This window comes from Apostichopus japonicus, chromosome 8, assembly GCF_037975245.1.
Source record: "Apostichopus japonicus isolate 1M-3 chromosome 8, ASM3797524v1, whole genome shotgun sequence".
NCBI classification, from domain to species: Eukaryota; Metazoa; Echinodermata; class Holothuroidea; order Aspidochirotida; family Stichopodidae; genus Apostichopus; species Apostichopus japonicus.
The window spans coordinates 28,850,966-28,872,614 of NC_092568.1; the positions used below are offsets into that span (position 1 = coordinate 28,850,966).

The following is a 21,649-nucleotide window of genomic DNA, read 5'->3' on the forward strand; positions in this document are numbered from 1 at the left end:
AGCTTCAATATTAATATAAAAAAATATATATATACGAAAGAATAATTTTAAAAATCAAATAGATTTACAGTGAAATTCCTTAAAAAGAAAAAAGTGAGTTTGAAGTAAATTTAAGTAACAAAATGACAAAAACCCTTAAGATATGAATACGAAAAATAAAATATGAATATGAAAAATAAAGCAGCCCAAAAAATGGAAATGGAAAGACAGACGCGACTGAATTTATGAATTGGTAAATGAAAGATGTTGACGTACGTGAGCGTGTTTGTGTTAAGAAAATGACAGAAATGAGGACAATGGACAGTGAGACAGTGAGTAGAAAATGAAAAGGACTGATGAACCGGGAGGAAAAGTAACAAAGAGAGAATTACCAACAGAGGATGGTAGAATGAATGGAAGGAGAAGAGATGATAAGGATGCTTTAGAAAGCCCCCAAACATTGTTAAGTGGTTATGATATATTTCTGTGTATCCAAAATTGTGACCAAAATCCAACACAGGAAAGGTATTCACACAATTTGTTTCTGTAAACTGTCAGGTTTTCTAAGACCCAAGTGCAATTTTTTCTTAAGAAATTGAGTCATTGGATGGAGTTAACTAGCTTCAAAAGTACCGAATGTCAGATGGAGTGAGGGTTAATAATTAGGTGCTTAAACGTTCTCATGACGATCGTGAAGTTTGCAGGCGTGTAGCCAAGGGGGGGGGGGCAAAGGAGGCAGCCCCCCCTTGAGCATAATTTTTTTGTAAGTTTTTATGATATCGCTAGTAATTTCAAAGAGAAAATGCTAAGATGCAACTCACAAGGCCTGGGAAGTGGCATTTCCAGCGATCTGGGAGGCATTTTCAGCCAAAGTTTTGTTGTACGCTTGGTGCCAACTCATGGTGGCCCTACGCTTAGATAGTTTGCAATGCCGTATCTACGGCTCTGATAGTTTGCCTATAGTTTCGCCCCTCCCTTGGCAAATCCCTCGCTTCGCTCCTGGAAGTTTGTAAGTTTTGTTTGTCATGAGATGATGATTGAATTGTTGTAATATGGTCATTTTTGCGTTGTTCTCGGTGGGTGAGGTTGAGTTTTTCCAGTTAATGAATCTTTTCTCATCTGTGTAGGTCAAGGAGGCAGTGGAAGCAGTGTGCGTAACGTTGACAAGAAAGATAATAACGGCTTCACGGCTCTTCATTACGCTGCAGAGAACGGTCATGAGGTAAGTCATGCTCTCACAACGTTACTTATTCATGCAACGAACTGCAGTGTTGTTATGCAAAAGTATGTTCTTCCTCTTCACATTTCCGTGACCAGAAATTTCACTCTTAAATGACCGATTAGGAAGTTATTGTCTACTTGCTAGATATAATTTGTACTGAACCCTTTCAATAAGTTTGTGGTGAATTTTGGAGCGATGATCTGCTCAATAGGAAAGTACTCAAAGGAGATGGCCACACCTGTATATGAAAGCAGCCATCCTTACTGTACAATATATATTAAGATTGGTAAGTAGGCAGACGGTTTATTTAGAAGACAGGAACTGTTTTAGATGAAAGAAAGCATAACCGAATCACCTGGAAAGTGTTTTCCATCTGTTTAACCGTGCCTTTTGACTGAAGCTCAGCGGTTGACAACTGTTGACATGACTAAAATAAACAGGAGAGGAAAAACGTTTAAAATTACTCTTGATAGCCTCATATTACACATTCATTCATCCTTCCTTGCATCTTTCACCTTCAGGATATCTGTAGATTGCTAGCCAAACACACAGTGGATTTTGAGTGTGCCTCTTCTCCCAACACTGATAAAGTGACTCCTTTAATTCTGGCCGCCAGGAAAGGCCACTACCAGACGGTGCAGGCATTGGTCGATCTTGGTTGTTATATCGAAGGAAAAGGTTTGTTCTGAACCATCGTTATCCAAATGTCATCCTTCTAATAGCATGTACAGAAATGTTTGTGATAGGGTTGGGTAAAGATCATACTCGATTTTCGATACTAATAATTTTCGATTTTTATATAGCACTTTATACCAGCAATAGGTCTCAAAGCACTTAGCAGACGTTATATCACCCTGGTCAATGATAACCTGTCCCAGAGACAATCCCTACAGTTGGCAGCAGTTATATACTGCGCATAATGACAAGTTACCTCACAGGTTCCCATTTAACCCCTGGGTGGAGAGAGGCAAGTGAGATAAAGCATCTTGCCCAATGACACAACGTTATGAACTAGGCAGGAATCGAACCAGCAATCCTTGGATCACAAGTCTGACGCCCTCAGCTTATTTTCCACCTCGCTCTGATGGGGGTTTGGAAGTGAGAGATGGGGTTAGGAAAGTGAATGATGGGATTGGGAATGGGTCCTTAGGCTAGAATGAAGAGAAGAGCTGCTACGTGCATTCCTACTGATCTTTGCAAAGTTAGCATTTGAGTCGTATTTATGGGTTGTGAATATTTCTGAGTGCATATTAGATTGAAATTTCATCCTTCGTCTGCTGAACTTGAACATACCTCACAGCTTTAAGTATTTTCAATTTTAAGTATAACCAGGTAAATCAGGTATACAGTTTGTTATTTTGATTACAATGTTTGTCAAGAACAACAGTCACTTGCTATTGTTGCCTGTATGTTAGGTCCTTACCTGTGATCAACCATTCTATCATCTAGATAAATTTAAAAGGACGCCACTGATTCATGCAGTGATGAATGGACAGGAACCTGTTGTCTCTTTTCTGCTCCGTAAGGGAGCTGGTGCTAACACTTTGGATTCGTCCAGGAACTCACCTCTTCACTATGCTGCAGGATATGGCTGGTTTCACTGTGTGAAGCTCCTGTTACAAGGAGGGGCCGATCCTAAACTTCTGAATGATTCTAAGGTAAGCAGTATGGAAAGACCACTGGAAAATTTGAAATATCTATTTATTTTTTTGGTTATATTAGATCGCGTTAAGTAACATGGATTGTTGACCTTGAAGTTATGTCGTCTTCACCTTCAATATCCTATGAAAAAGCTAATTTTTCTTCAATACTATCATACTCAACTTTGCATAACATGATTCTTTTTCTTTGTGAAGCAGGAAAGAAATTTCAAGTTTGAATTTGTCCAATGAAGTAAACTACTATTCTACATATATGATACGAAACATTTGACCATTTAGAATAAAAGCATGTAAAGTATTTGTTCTATCAAGAATTTATAGACAGCACATCATGGCATCTTCATGGGTCACCTCATTACAATCTTAATCCCGTTATTCTCGAGCTGAGGATGAGGTGTTTATTTGATGTTCTCATATCTCAGACTGTTAAGTGTATCACTAAAGGCGTTGCATCACAGGAATAATCAATCCAAGCGGTATGAACTATAAACTTGATGAAAACCATTTATTTACTTCACTCCTCTCTTACGGAGCTTGTAAAAACACGCGTTTTCCTTTGGAATGGTAAATCCGGAAGGAAGAGAGAGTGCGCGGTGACCTGTGGGAGAGGTCACCGGGGGCGCAGTGCTAAAATTATACCAGTGGCGTCTAGGTAGACTAGGAAATGTGCATTAGTGTTGTAGGAGACAGGTAAGTATCTTCGTTCGTAAATACCCAAACCAGTGAGTTTTGGGGTTTCTGTTAGTTTCCTCATCTTCCCAAATTTGAAGATATCTTTAGTGGATGTCCCTCCAATTCCTCCTTATTTCAGGTGCCGCCATACTGGATAGCTTTTCTGAAAGGTCATCTAGGATGTGTCGACCTCCTCCTGAAGGAACCGGGGACGGACGTGAACATGAGGGACGCTGACGGATGGACAATGGTTACCATGGCAGTGAAATTTGATCTGACTCCATCTCGACTGAAAAGCCTTCTCTTCCTGGTCGAAGAGAAGAAAGCAGATGCTACCACGAGAGATTTCATCGGATGGAATGCAGTAAGTGTGGAAGGAATTATTCTGCCCAAAAAAAAAAAATGTTTTATTACAAGTTTTTTTTGTGAATTGAAGCATTTGAGGACTGTCAATTCTTTGACCTCACAGATGTTTATGTCGTAATGTTCAAATTAGCAAAATGATGGTTCAGAAAATGATACTTGTATAGAGTTGTTTTGATAATAAAAAACAATTTTTATAGACTAATTTTCCTCTTTTGGTTTGTCTTCCAGTTGCATCATCTTGCATCTAATACCGCTGTAAGTATTTCTATTTTTCTCTTCAATGAATGCAAAGCATTTAACCAGTATAGTTATTATGGATTATTTAGGATTATCTTATTTACTTCACTTACAAAAGAAAGAAAAAAATATGTTAACTAAACTGTTTGTGTACTCCAAAAAGTCTGTGTAGATTGATATATAGGAGTCAGAGGGGGGGGGGGGGCTTTTTGATTGTTAGTAGGATCCCTTCAAAGGTAAACTTTGCCTCTGAAGGAGTTCCTGTTGGGGTCAAACAATCATCTGAGTAATCAAAGCACCCAAGATATGTTGCCTATGATCCCAAACGAATATGTATGAGGAGTACGTCGTACGATTTGCGTCCTTTTTTGAGATACAAAGTAATAAATCGGTCTTTGAGAATAATGAATCTATCTCGTTTAAAAAAAAAAAATATTAAGCTCATCTCTGGTGTGTATCAAATAATAAGCATTGTTTTATTTATGAAAATTACCGAATTTAATACTTTCCCTCCAAAAAAGGAACATCTTGATGGTCACGATGCTGGAATACACGAAGAAGTCGCCCTGAAGATGGCAAATGTCTTGGTCAAGAATGGCTGTAGCCCTTCCACCCCTACAACCAATCATGAAACCGCCCTGGGTATCGCCGTCAAACAGGTAACTTGGTTACAAATTGTGCTATGACAATAACAGGCAAAGATACTTACCTTTCAGTGCACATGCTAAATTTGATATAAAAAAAGATGTTTAAGCATTTCATAAATAATCCACAAGTCTATCCAACTTTGGACAATTTCAAGTACAGTGTTTGAGAAAGATAATAAAGAATAGCTTGTATACTAAGAAAGATCTGTGTAGGTAAAATGTATGCAAGTTTGAAGGCCTTACATTACAAAAGAAGTAGGATCTCTCCAAGGGGCAAATAATCAAGAAGTAAGAGAGCACAAGTTTTACCAACAAATAAAACAGACCAGTAAATTTGTAAAAATGAATATAGTTAACAAGAATATGGACAACATTTGCAGCTAGGAGCAGAAAGAAGATATATGTTGTAAAGATCTGGTCATTCTTGTAAAAATAAGATGTTTTAAATAGTGGTTTTGCATCCATTGAACTAGATGAATGAATAAATTGTTCAACATTTCTCTTTCTGAGAAAGTTTATTACTGTGCGTGTTTTTGTCCCTTCTGTTACTGTTACTTGTCATTTAGCCTCTGAAGAAGATCCTGCTAGGATCGAAATGTCAGGCCTACTTACTTTTACACTATTGTTAAATCAATAATGTGAACAATATTTGTTTTTAAGTTTGAACTTATACAGTTTGAGTAAAAATAATGAAACTTAACTGTCTTTTGCTCTCTCTCCAGAAACATCTGAATTCCTCGTTGATCCACTGTTTCATCGAGAACGGAGCGCAACTGTCTCTAGATGCCAACGAGAACGGTGAAAACATTTTACACGCCATGAGCAGAGGTATCAAAGATACAAGTCAGATTGAGATGTTTGAGTTCCTCTGTGAGATGGTAAGTTCTACCAAGCGTAGGCTCTAATCATGTAACAAGGAAAAATTTAACATATGAAATAAGAATAAGTATATTCTCTATAACACCGATGGTAATAACACCGTGGTTAGGACTCCATTCTTTCCCAGGAGGTGGTTAGGATCACATTTTGTGATTTAAAATCAGCTTTCCTTTTCCTAGGGTTTGATGGATGCTTTCCCAGGGGGTGGTTAGGATCACATTTTTTGTTTTAAAATCCATTTTCCTTTTCCTAGGGTTGATGGGTGCTTTCCCAGGGGTTGGTTAGGATCACATTTTTTTGTGATGTAAATAGCCATATCCTTTGTGTGGTTAACTTGTGTTGAACAGAGATTGTATTGCTACTGCTTTTGTAAAAAATGCCCAAGAACTAGATTCAACATCATTTGAAAAATGAGAAATTATGTGCCTTTTCAAAGCAAACATGAAGCAATTATTTCAACCATAAGAAGATAACTTTATACAATTTATATGTCCTAGAACTAACTTGGTTGCTTTGAGTCAAAATATGTGGAATATGGTAATGCAACCAGACCAGTGTCTTTAAATTTGAGATGAGAATGTGAAGGGATTCTTTCAGTATTTGCCATTTATCTTTCCACCACAAAATGCAACTTTATTAATGTTATAAATAAAATATAAGATTATTTTAATCTAAAGTTTCAGAGGTAAGCTTTGATTTTCCTTCCACTTTTGCAGTTGGGGAAGCCGGAACTACATAAGGAAAGTCCAACTAACAACAAATTGTTGACTCCTGTCAAAGAATTCATCCAACCGCCAGATATCAAGGATCCATCAAATGCCAGCTCTGCTCAAATGCCAATTCTGGAACAAGAGGCAAATCATTTGAGGGATAAGTTACCAGGGTCAGAAAAGCTTCCCATGGTAGTCAAAGAGGAGAAACCGAAGATAGTAATAAGCAACAACGACACTAAAAACGAACTCACAAATAATTCCAACCCTGTCACCAGCAGCGGCGGTGGCAAAGAGAACAGTCTTCCTCAAATATCCAGCAGTCCTAAGCAGGAACAGGTCGGGGGAAACGTCAAGTCGCAAACACCGACCAAGGACGAGACGGAGAAGGTGACCCCCATGGAGGTAGAGGAGCATCCCCCCCGGAAGGTGATTGGCAGTGGAACCGTCGGCCTGGTGCCTCAGCTCATCCACTTGGCCGCTGATAGAGACACAGAGGGCTTTACACCGCTTCACAGGTTATGTCAAGAATATACAAATGTCTGCCATGGTGCGACCAGGGTGAGTTCATTAATTTGGTTTAATCTTATTCGTTGTTTTATTCACATTTCTGTGCCCATGTTTATATGTATATTTATATATTTATATTTGTATGTTCTTTATGGTGGTTTATAATCCTGTCTTATATCATTTTTTACTTTTTTTGCTGTTGTTATTACTTTTAGGTTTTCTTAAGTTTGGTAATTTTATCATATTCCAGGTATTGGTTCTTTTGTACAGTGCTCTTGAGCTTGTTTTAATCCATGATAACAGCACTTTAATATTTGGTTTTTATTTATTTATTATTATTTATAATATCATGAATGACATTTATGGGGGTGGGTCGAAATACTTGAAAAGAAAAAATAATAAAATGGATTTAACAATTCAATAAATGCTCAGTGAATAACAGATTGAAAGTAGTCTCATCATATAGTGGACATCATCAATACAAAGATATTGTCATTGATTTTTTTCCTCTCAACAGAAAAACTTGAAAGAAGATGTGATTACCCTTTTAAAGGTAAGTTAATGTTTTGGTAGTCATTTTATGTTTGTTTGTGGGATATTGGATTTTAGTTCTTGTATGTCCACAAGCTGTGATAAGCTTGTTCAGAGGTATAGACGATGTTTAAGAAACCGAGAGCAACAACAATGTAAAATTGTTCTGTATCTTCAATTTATCTTGTATGTTTTATCTTGGAGATTATCTTGGATTGGAATTAATCTTGTATTTATCTTGGATGTTGTTGTCATGACATTTAGACTCAAGGAAAGTGTCACATATTTTGTGGAGTATGAACATTTGAATATGACTTTATACTGACATTGCTTTCAACCTGTTCAAAAACGTTCTTTTCGATGCCTTAAACATACCAGCAGGTATGTTTAAACACCATATTTAAATGTAAATATATACTTTTGCATGATGTTTCCTTCATGAAGGGTTTTGTTGAAAGAGCCAAATGTGATATCAATGCGATGACAGAAGTCTCCACTTCAGCGAAAGACCTTAAAGGAGGAGGTAAGAACACAGCATCATTGAACAAATATTTTGAAGAAAAAGTCATTTAGACTATAGTCGTTAAAAAGTCTGTTGTGGAATCATTTTGCCATGGCTCAGTTTTGAAGGCAACTGTCTCTTTGATGGTGCATTGGTACAGGGACGTAGCCAGGGGGGGAGCAGGGGGAGCGACCGCTCCCCCCTTTCAGTGTCTATTTTTTTTTTTTAAACTGTCGTTTTTTTAGCATGGTATTTTGTCAGTGCTCTTTTGATCTTGAATACTCGTCAGCTCCGTTAACTCGATTGTAATCGTAGTAACATTCACGCCTACTGATTCAACTACTTACTTAGTTTGGCAGATGCAATTAGCTAAATTTAGCTTATAGCCAATTACAAGTCTACAGTTGGCCACTGCGTAATAAAATACATATTGCCTACCTAACCGCACTCTATGGAATGTCACAAACTGTATGCACAACAACGTCGACAATGTTCGTTCAATGAGTCGTCCTAAGTTGTTGCACGAACAGCATGTTATAAAGCTAAGCTAGCAATCGTACGTGATACGCACTTCCTATAAATAATTATTACACTGCTAATACACTGCGATAACGATATTTGTTTTTAGGCCACTGCATTTCTGGCTGTATTACAAAATATGAAAGTTTATATTGTCCATCAGTTAAGTTCGTCAAATGTATTAAAGTCCAGACATTGGACAATAAACAAGAATCATCCTACTGGAAAACTTGTAAAAGAGCACTATGTTTGTCTTTCTGATATATTATGTAAAAGAACATGTAAAAGAATTTAAACAGGAAACAAAATCTGCTGATAATGATATCATAAGATCAGGGCGTAGCCAGTATGTAGCACGATAGTTTCATTCAACACTCTACCCGCCGAAAAAGACTATAGGATCCGATCTTGTCAGTTTTTTAACATGTAGTTTAGAACCCGTTTACGCAGATAATATTTCAGTTGAGAAAACACTTGAGAAATTTGCATCAGATGGCAATCGTCGGATAGCTCTCGCCTTCTCTTATTAGGCTAACTTAAACATTTACTAACTACAGTTGTATCAAAGACATTTCTGGACTATCTTTGCATCTACAAGTATCAGAAGTTGAAAAGTAAGACTACTCTGTACATGTACCTTCAAGGGTGGCGGAACCGGGGGGCACAGGGGGCAAGTGCCCCCCCCACTTTTCCTCAGGTTAAAAATGTGCCCTTTTTCTAAATAAAACTTGTACTATTAGGTCAGCGATATTTCAGTAAGAGATCTAATCCTAATTTAGAACTATCAGGGGCGTAGCCAGTATGTAGCACTGTAGGCCCGGGCCTACACTTTTTTTGGCCAAGTTATCTTTTTTTATTAAAGCACCCATAATTCAAATCCATAAGCTTGCTGGATGAGTTTAAGAGTCTAGACAGAAAAACTATTGAAATGAACGTAGCAAGATTATGGCTAAATTAGGTGACCTATTCTTCTGTCATCTAGGCTGTCATTCATATCGCGTGTGGTTTCATTCAATACTCTACCCGCCGAAAAAGACTAGGATACGATCTTGTCAGTTTTTTAACATCTACTTAAGAACCCGTTTACGCAGATAAAATTTCAGTTGAGAACATTCCACAGTCAAATAAGCCTATCGTTGATTAACAGACTTTATATGTATAGAGCTGCAGCACTTTGTTGCCTGTTGTTGTCACGATCGGCGTTCCAAGTTCCAAAACAGCCTTTTCGATAAACATTTACTAGCTACAGTTTTATTAAAGACAATTACTGGCTATGGTTGTATGAAAGACATTTCTGGCCTATCTTTGTATCTACAAGTATCAGAAGTTGAAAAGTAAGACTACTACGACGGGGGGGGGGGGGGGGGGGGAGCGTTGATGGAGTGATGTGTATATGCAAATAAGATAATACAATCAGATTTATAAAGGGTACTAAATATCAGGCTGCATCAGTCCAATCGAATTTCTGCAAAGTGCCCTTTGACGTCGGTGCCCCCCCCAGATTAAAAGTGCTTCCGCCGCCCTTGTGTACCTTGCTAATTTTAATACATTATGTATTATTGAATTACGTACTATTTTAACTCGTTTGTTTTTTGGGTTTAAAAGTGATATTGAATGAGGTTTCTCAAGTTAGCAAGAGGCCAGGGAACCAGAATGAACATTCGGGAAGGGCTGTTTCCTGCCATCTGGGGGGTTTGTAAAACCAAAAATTTTCTTGTACGCTCCGCGCCAACCGATGGTGGCGCTCCGCTCAGATAGTCCTGCCTACAACTTTGAAAATCCATATCAATCGCAAAAATTGCTTCCCCCCTTTCAAATTCCTGGCTACGTCGCTGCATTGGTATACAATCATATAAACCAGTGGCACCCAACCTGCTCGAAATCGCTACCCCAAAATGCCCCCCCCCTCCCTGCCCAATTAATACCCTATCATTGTAAAATGTTCATTTAACAAGGTTGGAATAGGTTAACTTTATTTCCTTGTGTAGTAGTGTATTAGATATTAGGTGTTTGTACCATGTAGTACATCATAAACTGTTACAATACTTTTTTCTTGTCTGTCAGCAACAGTGCCATTTCCCCCCCCCCCTCCTCCTCCCCCCAGAAAATTGGTTCTTGATTCCTAATTTAAACTAAATGAAACAATACTTGGGATCAACCATCTACTGAGAACCGAATATTTCAGTTGTCGGAAGAGTAACCCTGATGTTATGGGTTTGAAAATCATTCTACTTTGAACTCTACGTTGAACTTTCTTTGCTTTTCAAGTTTCTTTACAATTTTGCTGTCATTTTTATGTCTTAAATTTACTTAGAAAACTTACTTGCAACATGTAACCTGTTTAGGCCTACCCTGTATGCAAATATAATGTAAGTAGATTTTTGGATAAAATGTAACAACAAAGGAATTAAAATTTCTGTAAGTTATGTTTAATGTATAACATTAAGAATTTTTGGCTAAAATGTTCTTTTCAGAATCAAAAACCTGTCTTCACATCCTAGTCCACTGTGAGGAGAAAACCAAGGGGACGAAGGAAGCCGAACTATCATCAGTATTAGAGGCATTCCTATCGTACAAACCTAACGTAAACGCACCAAGTGTTCCTTTAAGGAGAACACCTCTCATAGAAGCAATCAAAGAGAAGAAGCATCACATAGTGGACATTTTGGTATGTAAGCTCAAATTCTAAAAGGGCAAGGCTGGTTAAATTCTACATGGGCAAGGCTGGTTAAATTCTCCATGGGCAAGGCTGCTTAAATTATCCATGGGCAAGGCTGGTTAAATTCTCCATGGGCAAGGCTGGTTAAATTCTACACAGGCAAGGCTGGTTAAATTCTCCATGGGCAAGGCTGGTTAAATTCTACATGGGCAAGGCTGGTTAAATTCTACATGGGCAAGGCTGGTTTAATTCTCCATGGGCAAGGCTGGATAACTTCTCCATGGGCAAGGCTGGTTAACTTCTCCAAGGGCAAGGCTTGTTAACTTCTCCATGGGCAAGGCTGGTTAACTTCTCCAAGGGCAAGACTGGTAAACTCTCCATGGGCAAGGCTGGTTAACTTCTCCATGGGCAAGGCTGGTTAACTTCTCCAAGAGCTAGGCTGGTTAACTTCTCCAGGGGCAAGGCTGGTTAAATTCTCCATGGGCAAGGCTGGTTAAATTCTCCATGAGCAAGGCTGGTTAACTTCTCCATGGGCAAGGCTGGTTAAATTTTCCAAGGGCAAGGCTGGTTAAACTCTCCATGGGCAAGGCTGGTTAAATTCTGCATGGGCAAGGCTGGTTAAATTCTCCATGAGCAAGGCTGGTTTATGAGGGTTGTCCAGCAACCCGAGGTGACTATTTTCTGTGTCAGAAACAAAGGCCTGACCTTGTGTATGTGCACTCTAGATAACACTCATTTTACAGTAATGCTGTTGGACTACCAACTTTTGCTTTTCTGGCATTCAGAAAAAGAAAGTTGATGATGTCCGAGCAATCAATGAGAGGAAGCAAATACCACAAAATAGATCTTTTGGTTTGTTGGAGTAAGGTTCTTGCACTTATAGCTCCATTCATCCAATGTTCATCCAATGTTCATCCAGTAGTCAAGAAGAGTTCTAGTCTAGTTGGACAACCAAAACCATAAAATGTCCGAGGTGCAACGAATCGTTACAACCTAAGCAAGGACATTTTGTAGCCGGCCTTGGTGTTTATGTTGGTATGGTTAACCTGATGAAGTTTTTTTTTTTTAATTTTTCTGATTGCAGCTGGAAGCAGGGGCAGATGTCAATTTTATGTCACCTCTTATACTGGCTGCACAGTTGAGTAGAAATTATTTTCTGTATTAAGTATTATAAGAAAATGACCTAATTATGAAATGCCAAAAGTTGATTGTTGTAATATTTACATTGGGAATCTTATCATGCCAACTTCTCAATCAATTAAATAGTATTATTATTATGATTTGTTATTATTATGATTATTATAATTATGATTATTATAATTAATTAAATATAAAACTCTTCAAATAATTAAATAGTATATTAATGTACTTGATTGAATTCTCTCTGTTTTCAATCTCATTGTTTATATCCACTATGAGGTAAAATTTCTTTTTTAATAATTTGATATGGCTCTATAATTAAAACATTTTGAGTATTTTGCTGTTATAGGATGACAAAAAAGATAAACATCAGAATTAAATGAGAACAATTTTTAATTTAGGTGATATCTTAATTTCCACTTTTGGTTTTCAAAAGAGTCACCATGTAAAAATCTCCAGAATGCTGAAGATAATTTTTTAAGATTTTTTAATCTTAACAAGACATCAGCTCTTCTTCTCCGATATAGGGAAATACTCTTCTTAAAGATTTCAGTTGAATTGGTTTTATATTCTCGGGAGATCAAGAAGTAAAGAATGTAAAATGAACTTGTCTTTTTATTTTGTCAGGTTAAGTGAGCTTTCTTTGGTGACAAAACTGGTGAAGAAGGGAGCTAATGTAAAGTGTCAAGATTTAACCTCCAAAGATGGGCCGTTGCATTTTATTGCATCTTCTTCCTGTGGTAAGACATTATCAAAGTGCTTTGTAAGCCTCTCAAACCAGGATGACCGACGGTGTCGGTATTTTCTTGACATGGTGGTAGATGCCAAGTCATGGCAGTATAAAGATTAATTATTATTTTATTCAAATTCAGGATTTCATGTGGCATGTTGCTTATTGTGTTCGATAGTGAAACAAACGTTGTTGTCGCCAAGGATTTTCGTTACATTTCTTCGTCAACTTTGCATCAACTTCATCACTGACTTTTTTCAGATCCGAGAGAAATCTGTGCTACACTGAAGGTTCTTCTGGATGCTGGAGCAGATATGAATGGCAAGAATGTTCAGCAGAGGACGCCTCTTCACCTGGCTGTAAACGTACACTCGGGCAAGGCAGACAGCAGTTCGCAAGTGGTTGAGTTTCTCCTAGATCACGGCGCCGATCCGTTCGCCCAGGACAACACCGGATCTATCCCCCTGCACATCGCTTTCTCCAAGTACCCAAACTTGTAAGTAACTTGAAGCTGTGCCGAGTTGAATTGCAAATTGAATATGTCACAATCTGGGGCAACAAGATATATGTTAAAATGGATAATGAAGCCATTGAAAAGATTTCTCTCTGCTTTATTTATTCCACCAAAGTGACTGACAGATATACAGACAGACAGACATAATGAAGTTAAGTGTGCAATTGAAAGGTCTGTACGATGGAAGATATCAAACGATGCACTTTGGCAAATTGGTGGGACACAAAACTTTGTGTATTGGGTTAAAAGAGTTAATGACTTTGTGAAAAGGAACAGTCAAACATGTAGATCTTTTAGTTCTAAGGAGGGACATGTATTTATATGTTATTATTGTATATTTTGGTTAGGAAGATACAAAACAAATGTAACATTAATGAACTGACATTCTGAGTGATATTTTTTTTCTGTATTTAGGGGTTGGGGGGGGGGTGTGTGTGGGAGGAGAGGCAACTTCACAGCTTTCAGCAATGTCATGAAATATTTGCCAAATCTACTTTATGCTAAGCAATATGCCATTACCTCTTGTTATCCAAACCACTAGAAAAGTGTTTCACTGCTTGGGTTGGCAATTTTCACACTTTTTTGTGACACTTATTCGTGACACTTTGTCGTGACACTTGTTTTTGAAAATTTTCCTGAAGAATGTTTTCACACATTTTGACAAGCCTTGATTATGACTTCACAAAAACAAAAATGTACATAATTTACTAACTTTGCCACCTTATACCAGATGAATCCCAGACTTACGTTGCCTGCTCTATTTTCAGTCACAGTGATAACAAAGCTGCAGTGGATCCAATTGAAGTCGTCTGTGCGCTTACAGCTGCAATGAAGAACAGGAAAATAGACACCCCCGACAATAACGGAAATACACCGCTTCATCGAGCCGCTCAGCACGGGGCTACGATCTCATGCATGCACCTGATTAAGGTATGATAGCGGCCATGATAACTCTCTGGAAGCCTAACTAGCAAACAAATATCTTCTATTCTCATATACTATTGGCGGTCAGAAAACGATGACAAAAGGATGTTGTCTTCCGGCAACTCCTTCTCTCGCCATTCATTCTCCCACTTTCTTCCTTACCATTCTTATCTATTACATGAATAACAAAGATGATTACCTTTATTAGTTTTGGATCCACTTAATAGAGATGAGAACCTCTTTTCTTAGTTTGGATCTATTTCATGAATAAAAGACATAAGTAATTTTCTTAGTTTTGTATCCAACATCATGAATCAAAGACATAAGTTCCTTTCTTAGTTTTGCAGCTATTAAACATTTTACCGTACCTCAAGAGTTGTTCTTTATAGTAAAGAATGTATATGAGGTCGTTGAGCTGTTTTTCACAAAAGTTTGAAGGCCATTTTGAGATTCAAGTCAAATTTCTTTGACATGCATCATTTACAAACCAAGAAGTAACAGAAATAAGTAAGACAAAGAGGTAATTATGAGGTATTACGGACACTACAAAAAACAACATGGTCTTGCAAAGCTATGGAACGTCGACAACAACAACAAAGAAGTTCAAACTGAAAAAAAATTATCACAATGTCAAACGAAAAGCTAAATGTTGAGAAATTAAGGTAAATTGTCAATATGTGTGAATAAGTTGTGGTAAATCAAACTCTTTTTGATATAGATACCACACAATCTATTCGACTAGCAGCCTGATAAAAATTAATACTTTGCAATTACGTATCTTTCCATCTTCTTCAGCGAGTGCCAAACATCAATGCCAAGAATATCCTTAACAACACACCGTTAAACTTGGCTGTATCCATGAAGCAAGAGGGGTATGTATATAGTTGTTTTTTTCTTTTTCTGATTTCAATGTGGGTTCCACATGGGGCTGTTTCTAACCATGTGTTTTGCTTTATCCTTTAGCAAAGCTTGTAAGCTGATAAGAAAATGCTGAGTCATTAAAATTCAATGAGTGAAAAAGTTTACTTTTACTGGCCCCAAAAAATTGTTTTTCACAGCACGACCATCGCGCTACTACAGAATGACAACGTAGATGTCACTAACCCTCTCAAGGTCAGAGCCAGGAAGTACGCAGAGTGGGAGCACAAGATTGAGAAATTCAATAAGTACTGGCACTGGGAGCTAATGAAACCCTGGCCACCGTTGAAAACATTCAATTTTTCCTTGATCAGCCAAGTCGTCCAGCGGCAATGGCACGGTGTCCTGTTTCTGTTAATGGACCACTTGGAAAGAGCTGGACTCTCCAAGACTGCTGTGGTCGAGGTACATTTATTGCAAACATTTTTCCGTCAGATGTCACAGTGGTATTATTATTTTGTGTATGTTTTGTTTGTTTTGTGTTATTGTATTGTGTACAGGTGGTATACACACGGCAATCAGAGAGCCTGACTGTTGCCACAAAAGACGCAAACTCGCATGATATGAATATTAGATACTGTTTTGAGAGAGTTATCAAATAAATGTATTTTTACTCTCCTTTTCAAATGATTGAAAACAGGCCGCTATCGATGAGAGTCGCTTCCAACTGGCCCTGAGCCTCTTGTCGAAGATCAAGGCAAATAAAGACGTCGAAGCAGTCAATGCTCAGGGACAAAACCTTCTGCACATCCTCACGTATATCATGCCGACAAAGACAACGCCATTACACCTCGAGGTAGGTGTTAGCATAGGTGACGGCTGATCATTATAGCGTGCAGTCAATCAGTCCGGTGGTGGTAATCTCTACAAAATAAGAACCCAAGCCTAGTAAACAGACGAGAACAGAAAGCATTTTGACATCGTTCTTACCTTCTACTCGAATACCCGAGCCATGTAAACAAACGAGAACCGAAATAATTCTGTCGTTCTAACCTTCCACTCGAATACTCACTGAGGGTCTCTACTTCATTTTCCTTACCAACCCCCCCCCCCCCTCCCTCCAGTATTAATATGTGATAGAAGTAACTGAAATCTTGATTTCAAAGATATCTTATATATTTGTACTATTTAATCATGACTTCTAATTAATTGCTACTGAATTTTTCTTTCCACTTGTTAGACTAGACAAAGCGAGAGTTACGTCTACGGTAAACCTCTACGATGTGAAAAGAAAACTCTGTTTTCTTGTTGTTGTAAAAATATATTCACAATAACTCCAGAAGCCACTTTAAGAGATGATTAAGTTAACACTGAGTTGCTTATTTACTGACACAGGTTGGAAATGAATTACTAAGGAGAGGTGTTGGTCTTGGACTGGATAAGCATCAATGCTCACCTCTAACTTATGCTGCTCTAGACCAATCGGCAGAATTTTGTAAGATGCTTATAGGTGAGTGCCATCCTCCTCGCTGATTTTTTTTTTTTAATTAAACTGAATGAGACTACCGAAGCATCACAACAGACCACTTTAAATGTTTAGTATGTGGTCAATCATGGAATTTGGATTTTAACTTCATTTCTTGAGTTTTATAAAAAAAAATTCTTGGGTATTTATCGAGGCTATCATCATGTCAGACGAGTCATACAATTTATAGATACATTTTGCATGCCTTTTAATTGAAAGCTCCTGGAATATCTGAGAGCATACCGACTGTCGTTGAGGACTTGCTTAAAGCGATTGGCAATTATACAAACACTGAAGTTGACAAAGCGTCCACATCGAGGAAATCGCTAAAAACAAATTTGTAAACTCTTCACCCGAAAAGTCTTTCACTCACAAACAGATGCATAGGCTGTTCAAGAGTGTTGTTCTGGTTGTTACTTAATCATCGTTAGGTCATGAAGAAGCAAGTCTTGTTTGTGTTTTGTTGTGTGGTAGTGCCATTTTGTTGAAGCTTAGGTCATGTTCAGAACAATAGATCACTGATAAGTGAAGGTTTAATTAAATGCAAAGTTATCATTATAGTATTTTTACTCTGGACATTTCATCATTAAGAGAGAACTTGTTGTATATTCTAGACCACAGGAGAGAAGAATGTTTACAACTACTGAGGAGCACCGATGTCAAAGGTCGCTCTCCCTTGGCTGCAGTGTTTTGGAGACTGGACAATGATATGCAGCAATTAGAGGGAACGCTAAAGTAAGTCTTGGTTTGTACTCTGTAACACTTGAAAGTCTTGGTTTGTACTCTGTAACACTCTTGGATTGTACTCTGTAACACTCTTGGATTGTACTCTGTAACACTCTTGGATTGTACTCTGTAACACTCTTGGATTGTACTCTGTAACACTCTTGGATTGTACTCTGTAACACTCTTGGATTGTACTCTGTAACACTCTTGGATTGTACTCTGTAACACTCTTGGATTGTACTCTGTAACACTCTTGGATTGTACTCTGTAACACTCTTGGATTGTACTCTGTAACACACTTGGATTGTACTCTGTAACACTTGAAAGACTTGGTTTGTACTCTGTAGCACTTGAAAGTCTTGGTTTGTACTCTGTAACACTTGAAAGTCTTGGTTTTTACTCTGCAGCACTTGAAAGTAATGTGCAGACCTGTTTAGAAGGATTTACTCTGCCAGGTAATTAGTTGAGAGACAGAGTAGCATCAGATATTGATTACATCTAAAGTTTACTGATGATAATATTAATTAAACATTGAAATTATACAATACAATAAGTACACCCCACCTCCCCCCCCTCCATCCCCTTGCTTTTCCAGGTTGCTCTCTCCTAGCTATACTGTTGTAACAAAGTTGTTTAACTTCTTGTGTGAAGATCGTCGACTGATGTCCAGATAGATACATGACATGCAATTAGACTGGTTTATGTATTGTTAGTAAGATGACATACGTAATTAGCAAACTAATATCAATATCATAATCAGCATTTTACTGAAGTACCTGACAGTACCACAGATGTATTAAGTAATTCAACAACTGAAGTCTACATGGAAAAAATGGAAGGAAAAGAAGTTTGAACCATTCATGTCGGGAACACAGGCACCAATAAATCTGAGGTCACTGGCCATGAATCCTGTTCTGGCTGATAATTTATTTTCTCTTCCAAACTTTTCAGGGATGTGAAACAACAGTCTCCTCATCACACCCATCATTATTGCTTTCTTGTTATTTTTGATGTAGATTTCTTTTGGAATGTGGTGTGACCTTGGATCAAAATATGCCTCTGCCCCGAAGAGACCTGATACTTCAGGAGCCAGAAATGGATCCAGATGACTTCTATTTATTCTGGGATGGACCCATCGGCCAGTTCAGCCCTCTGATCGGGGCCATCCTGGCCAGGGATAAATCAATGGTCAAGCTCCTCCTGGACCTCGGGGCTGACCCCAACTTTGCAGATCCGGACAAGGTCACTCCTCTTATGCATGCCGTCAAAATGGTACGTAGTTTTAAGATGTAATTGAGTAATTTACTATTTTCTAGTCAAGAGCGTGCTTCCAAATGGACTCATTAGTTGACGTAGAAATACTGTTGATGGATCCAAGCAAAAACAGGTGCTCTAGTACACTGTGTGACAATATGGCCTGGTAAATAAGACTTGATACCACCGTTGGAAGAGGACATTGAAGACTTAAGTTCCTTAAAGCTGGCAAAGTTGTGTTGAGGTTTGACTAATTAGTTTTAGATATAAATTATTCTGACCAAGTCATGTAATTATTCAAACATATCTCAATACTGCTCAGTCAAAGTATGAGATGTGTGCAGACTTTAGCTACCACCATTTAGCCGACCCTAATTAGCAAATAATAGACCACTTTAAAGCCAACACCGATTTCTTTCTTTGCAAAACCCAATGCAATTTATGACTAATTTTCATTTTCCCAGGAGCAAATTTTGTGGACTTCAATAACAGGTTATGTTTTTGGGTGCCTAACCTTTCTGCTAGTGCTAGAGTGTGGTATCACCAATAATTCATGTTTTAAATTGTTTTTTTTTAAATATTGAATGTAACCCTCCCCTTCCCTCCTTCTCTTCTCTTCCTCCTTCCCTCCTTCTCACCTCCTCACTTCTTCCTCCTTCTCCTCCTTTCTCTCCTCCTTCCTTTCCACTTCCCCTTCAACCCAATGTAAGAACAGTGGATAAATCTGTTTATTCTTGTGATTACCAGTAAGAACATACAGTACCTTGTAAATTTCTCTATCCTTTTTATCCACATCAATTCTTGAGTTTCTGTTTCCTTTGTTTGTATTAGAATGATCTTGGAATCATCAAGCTCTTATTCGGTCTGCATGAGAAGGATGAGCCGATACCAGCGAAGAGGAAGGAAACCAAAGTATCCCCCAAGCCAGAGATGAGTGAGTGATATTGTCCATTTTCATCTTAATGAAAATGAGAAAAGCCTAAACTTTTAGGGGGAGGGGGGTGGGGAACCCAAAATGTCCCCCATGCCAGTTATGAGTGAGTACGTTTTCATCTTAAATGAAGATGAACATGAGAAAAGCCTAAACCATTCAGGGGGAGGTGGAGGGTGGTTGGGGGGGGGGGAGACCTGAAGTTTTCCTCTAATCCAGAGACATGTAGGTACCTTTTATTATTGTTCATCTCTTAATGGAACGGTAGGATGAGCCTTGACCATTCAAGAAGAGGGAACCAAAAGTATCCCCTTAGATCAGTAAGCAGCTATTGCGTTGTTCATCTTAAATGACAGAAATGTTCTTTCTCGTTATTTGTGGATTGGATGGCAGCTGGAGATCAATTCGTGATATAAACAGTTCTCTTTGAAAAGAAACAATAAAATAGGGAATGCCATTTCGATGGAAAGTATTCATCGATATCTGCAATTCCATGTATGAATTTTCTGGTACCTGTGGACTAAAAGATATTTAAGTAACAAAAACATTTATATTCCAAAACCCGGAATACTATGAATTTGTGCTCTTTTCGGTGCTGGTTTGATTGCTTTTCTTGCAATTTTTTCTCTGACAACCTTTCCTTAAATTCTTCAGAAACCGCATCAGGAGGTAATTCTGTCGATAGGTCAGAAGAGGGCGCTACAGAGAAGATGGATGTGGACGGGGAGTTGTGTAAGTGGTGGAGCTGTAATATTTACCGCTATCAATTATTTCTGAGCATTGTTTTTCCCTCATAGTTTCAATTATATTTAACAGTTCAATAGTTTTATGTTTTCTATTTCGTTCTTTCGTTATCTCGATAAGTTTGTACGCTCTGTTTACTTATTCTTTTCCTTATTTGTTTTTATGTTAAAAACTTACCCAAGCTGATTCAAATCAAACTCTTTTATTGTAATTTTCTGTTTGCTTAAAGAGAAAAAAAAACACTCCCGTTTTTTGTTTGTTTGGTGAAGTATCAACTTAGATAAATATTGCCAATAGAGAAGAAATGATCATTTGCTGGGCAAAATTTTACAATTATTTAAAAAAAATTGGTTACCAGTAGTTGGTCAAACATTTAATTCTGTTTGCTTATGATATTCAATCCTTGGTGTTTGGTTTGATTTTGAAAAAGAAATTTTGACCTGACTGAAGGATGTCCAGTGTTAGTAAGCAATAGTTTTAGTTTAGCAGTTTGTAAGACAAGTTTAGTTCATGTGGTAAATATGGTAAAATTTGAACAGTATCTCTCATACAAGGAAGACCCACATGAATCTTGCTTATGATTTGTCTTTAGGTATTGCATTTATAATCTGCTTAATTAGTGTCAAATGATCTCTTAATTACCTTTCTCTCTCTTCTCCACAGACGATGATTTCCCACAAAAGATTGCCGTGACTGCCGTAGACAAGTACGGCCGATGCGCCGTCCATTACATGGTCAACACTTGCAAATACGGTACTTACGAGAATGAGGAGATCCTTGCATTCTTCGCCAAGTGTAAAGTTCCTCTGGACTCGAAGGATTCCAGTGGAAAGACTGTGTTAGACTATGCCAAAGAGTTACATCTCGAGAAGCTGTTGAAGGGCTTGCATAAGGTGCTGAATATTTCAGGAGAGGTGAGAGCTATACGTAGACCTTAAAAAGTAGATATCTGGGGTGTGACTCAGCTTCTAGAAGCAACTCATAATACTGTCTGAGTTTGAAAACAATATTCTTGAAGTTTATTTGAGGGCAACATGGGTCAAAGTTCTTAGAAGCTTGTAAAAACTATTATTCAAATACTGAGCCTTGTTTTGTAAGGGTATACTAGGTATGTAGGCCCATCTTGCTGAGTACAGAAACCAATTGTTTTTGTGGAAGTTGAAGAACGTTTCAGGTCATCAGAGGTCAAAGTCTTAAAACCTTGTAAAC

At 37.9% G+C, this 21,649-nt stretch overlaps 1 protein-coding gene across 5 annotated transcripts in view; it reads left to right on the forward strand.

Annotated features, from left to right (window-relative positions):
* The window catches only part of LOC139971468 (poly [ADP-ribose] polymerase tankyrase-like), a 57,436-nt gene that overhangs the window by 21,778 nt on the left and 14,009 nt on the right, over nucleotides 1–21,649 (forward strand). For all 5 annotated transcript variants that reach the window (XR_011794393.1, XM_071977961.1, XM_071977964.1 and 2 more), the window contains exons 14-37: nucleotides 1,107–1,201; nucleotides 1,723–1,879; nucleotides 2,651–2,859; nucleotides 3,674–3,898; nucleotides 4,129–4,155; nucleotides 4,659–4,796; nucleotides 5,507–5,662; nucleotides 6,380–6,934; nucleotides 7,401–7,436; nucleotides 7,859–7,937; nucleotides 10,910–11,103; nucleotides 12,179–12,231; nucleotides 12,862–12,974; nucleotides 13,226–13,460; nucleotides 14,246–14,408; nucleotides 15,198–15,274; nucleotides 15,461–15,725; nucleotides 15,961–16,116; nucleotides 16,656–16,770; nucleotides 17,400–17,520; nucleotides 18,528–18,783; nucleotides 19,597–19,699; nucleotides 20,351–20,428; nucleotides 21,104–21,354. Coding sequence is in view for 4 of the 5 variants with exons in the window: in XM_071977961.1 (XP_071834062.1) it covers nucleotides 1,107–1,201; nucleotides 1,723–1,879; nucleotides 2,651–2,859; nucleotides 3,674–3,898; nucleotides 4,129–4,155; nucleotides 4,659–4,796; nucleotides 5,507–5,662; nucleotides 6,380–6,934; nucleotides 7,401–7,436; nucleotides 7,859–7,937; nucleotides 10,910–11,103; nucleotides 12,179–12,231; nucleotides 12,862–12,974; nucleotides 13,226–13,460; nucleotides 14,246–14,408; nucleotides 15,198–15,274; nucleotides 15,461–15,725; nucleotides 15,961–16,116; nucleotides 16,656–16,770; nucleotides 17,400–17,520; nucleotides 18,528–18,783; nucleotides 19,597–19,699; nucleotides 20,351–20,428; nucleotides 21,104–21,354 (3,857 nt within the window). In the remaining variant the exon portion in view is untranslated. The remainder of the gene's footprint in view (nucleotides 1–1,106; nucleotides 1,202–1,722; nucleotides 1,880–2,650; nucleotides 2,860–3,673; nucleotides 3,899–4,128; nucleotides 4,156–4,658; nucleotides 4,797–5,506; nucleotides 5,663–6,379; nucleotides 6,935–7,400; nucleotides 7,437–7,858; nucleotides 7,938–10,909; nucleotides 11,104–12,178; nucleotides 12,232–12,861; nucleotides 12,975–13,225; nucleotides 13,461–14,245; nucleotides 14,409–15,197; nucleotides 15,275–15,460; nucleotides 15,726–15,960; nucleotides 16,117–16,655; nucleotides 16,771–17,399; nucleotides 17,521–18,527; nucleotides 18,784–19,596; nucleotides 19,700–20,350; nucleotides 20,429–21,103; nucleotides 21,355–21,649) is intronic.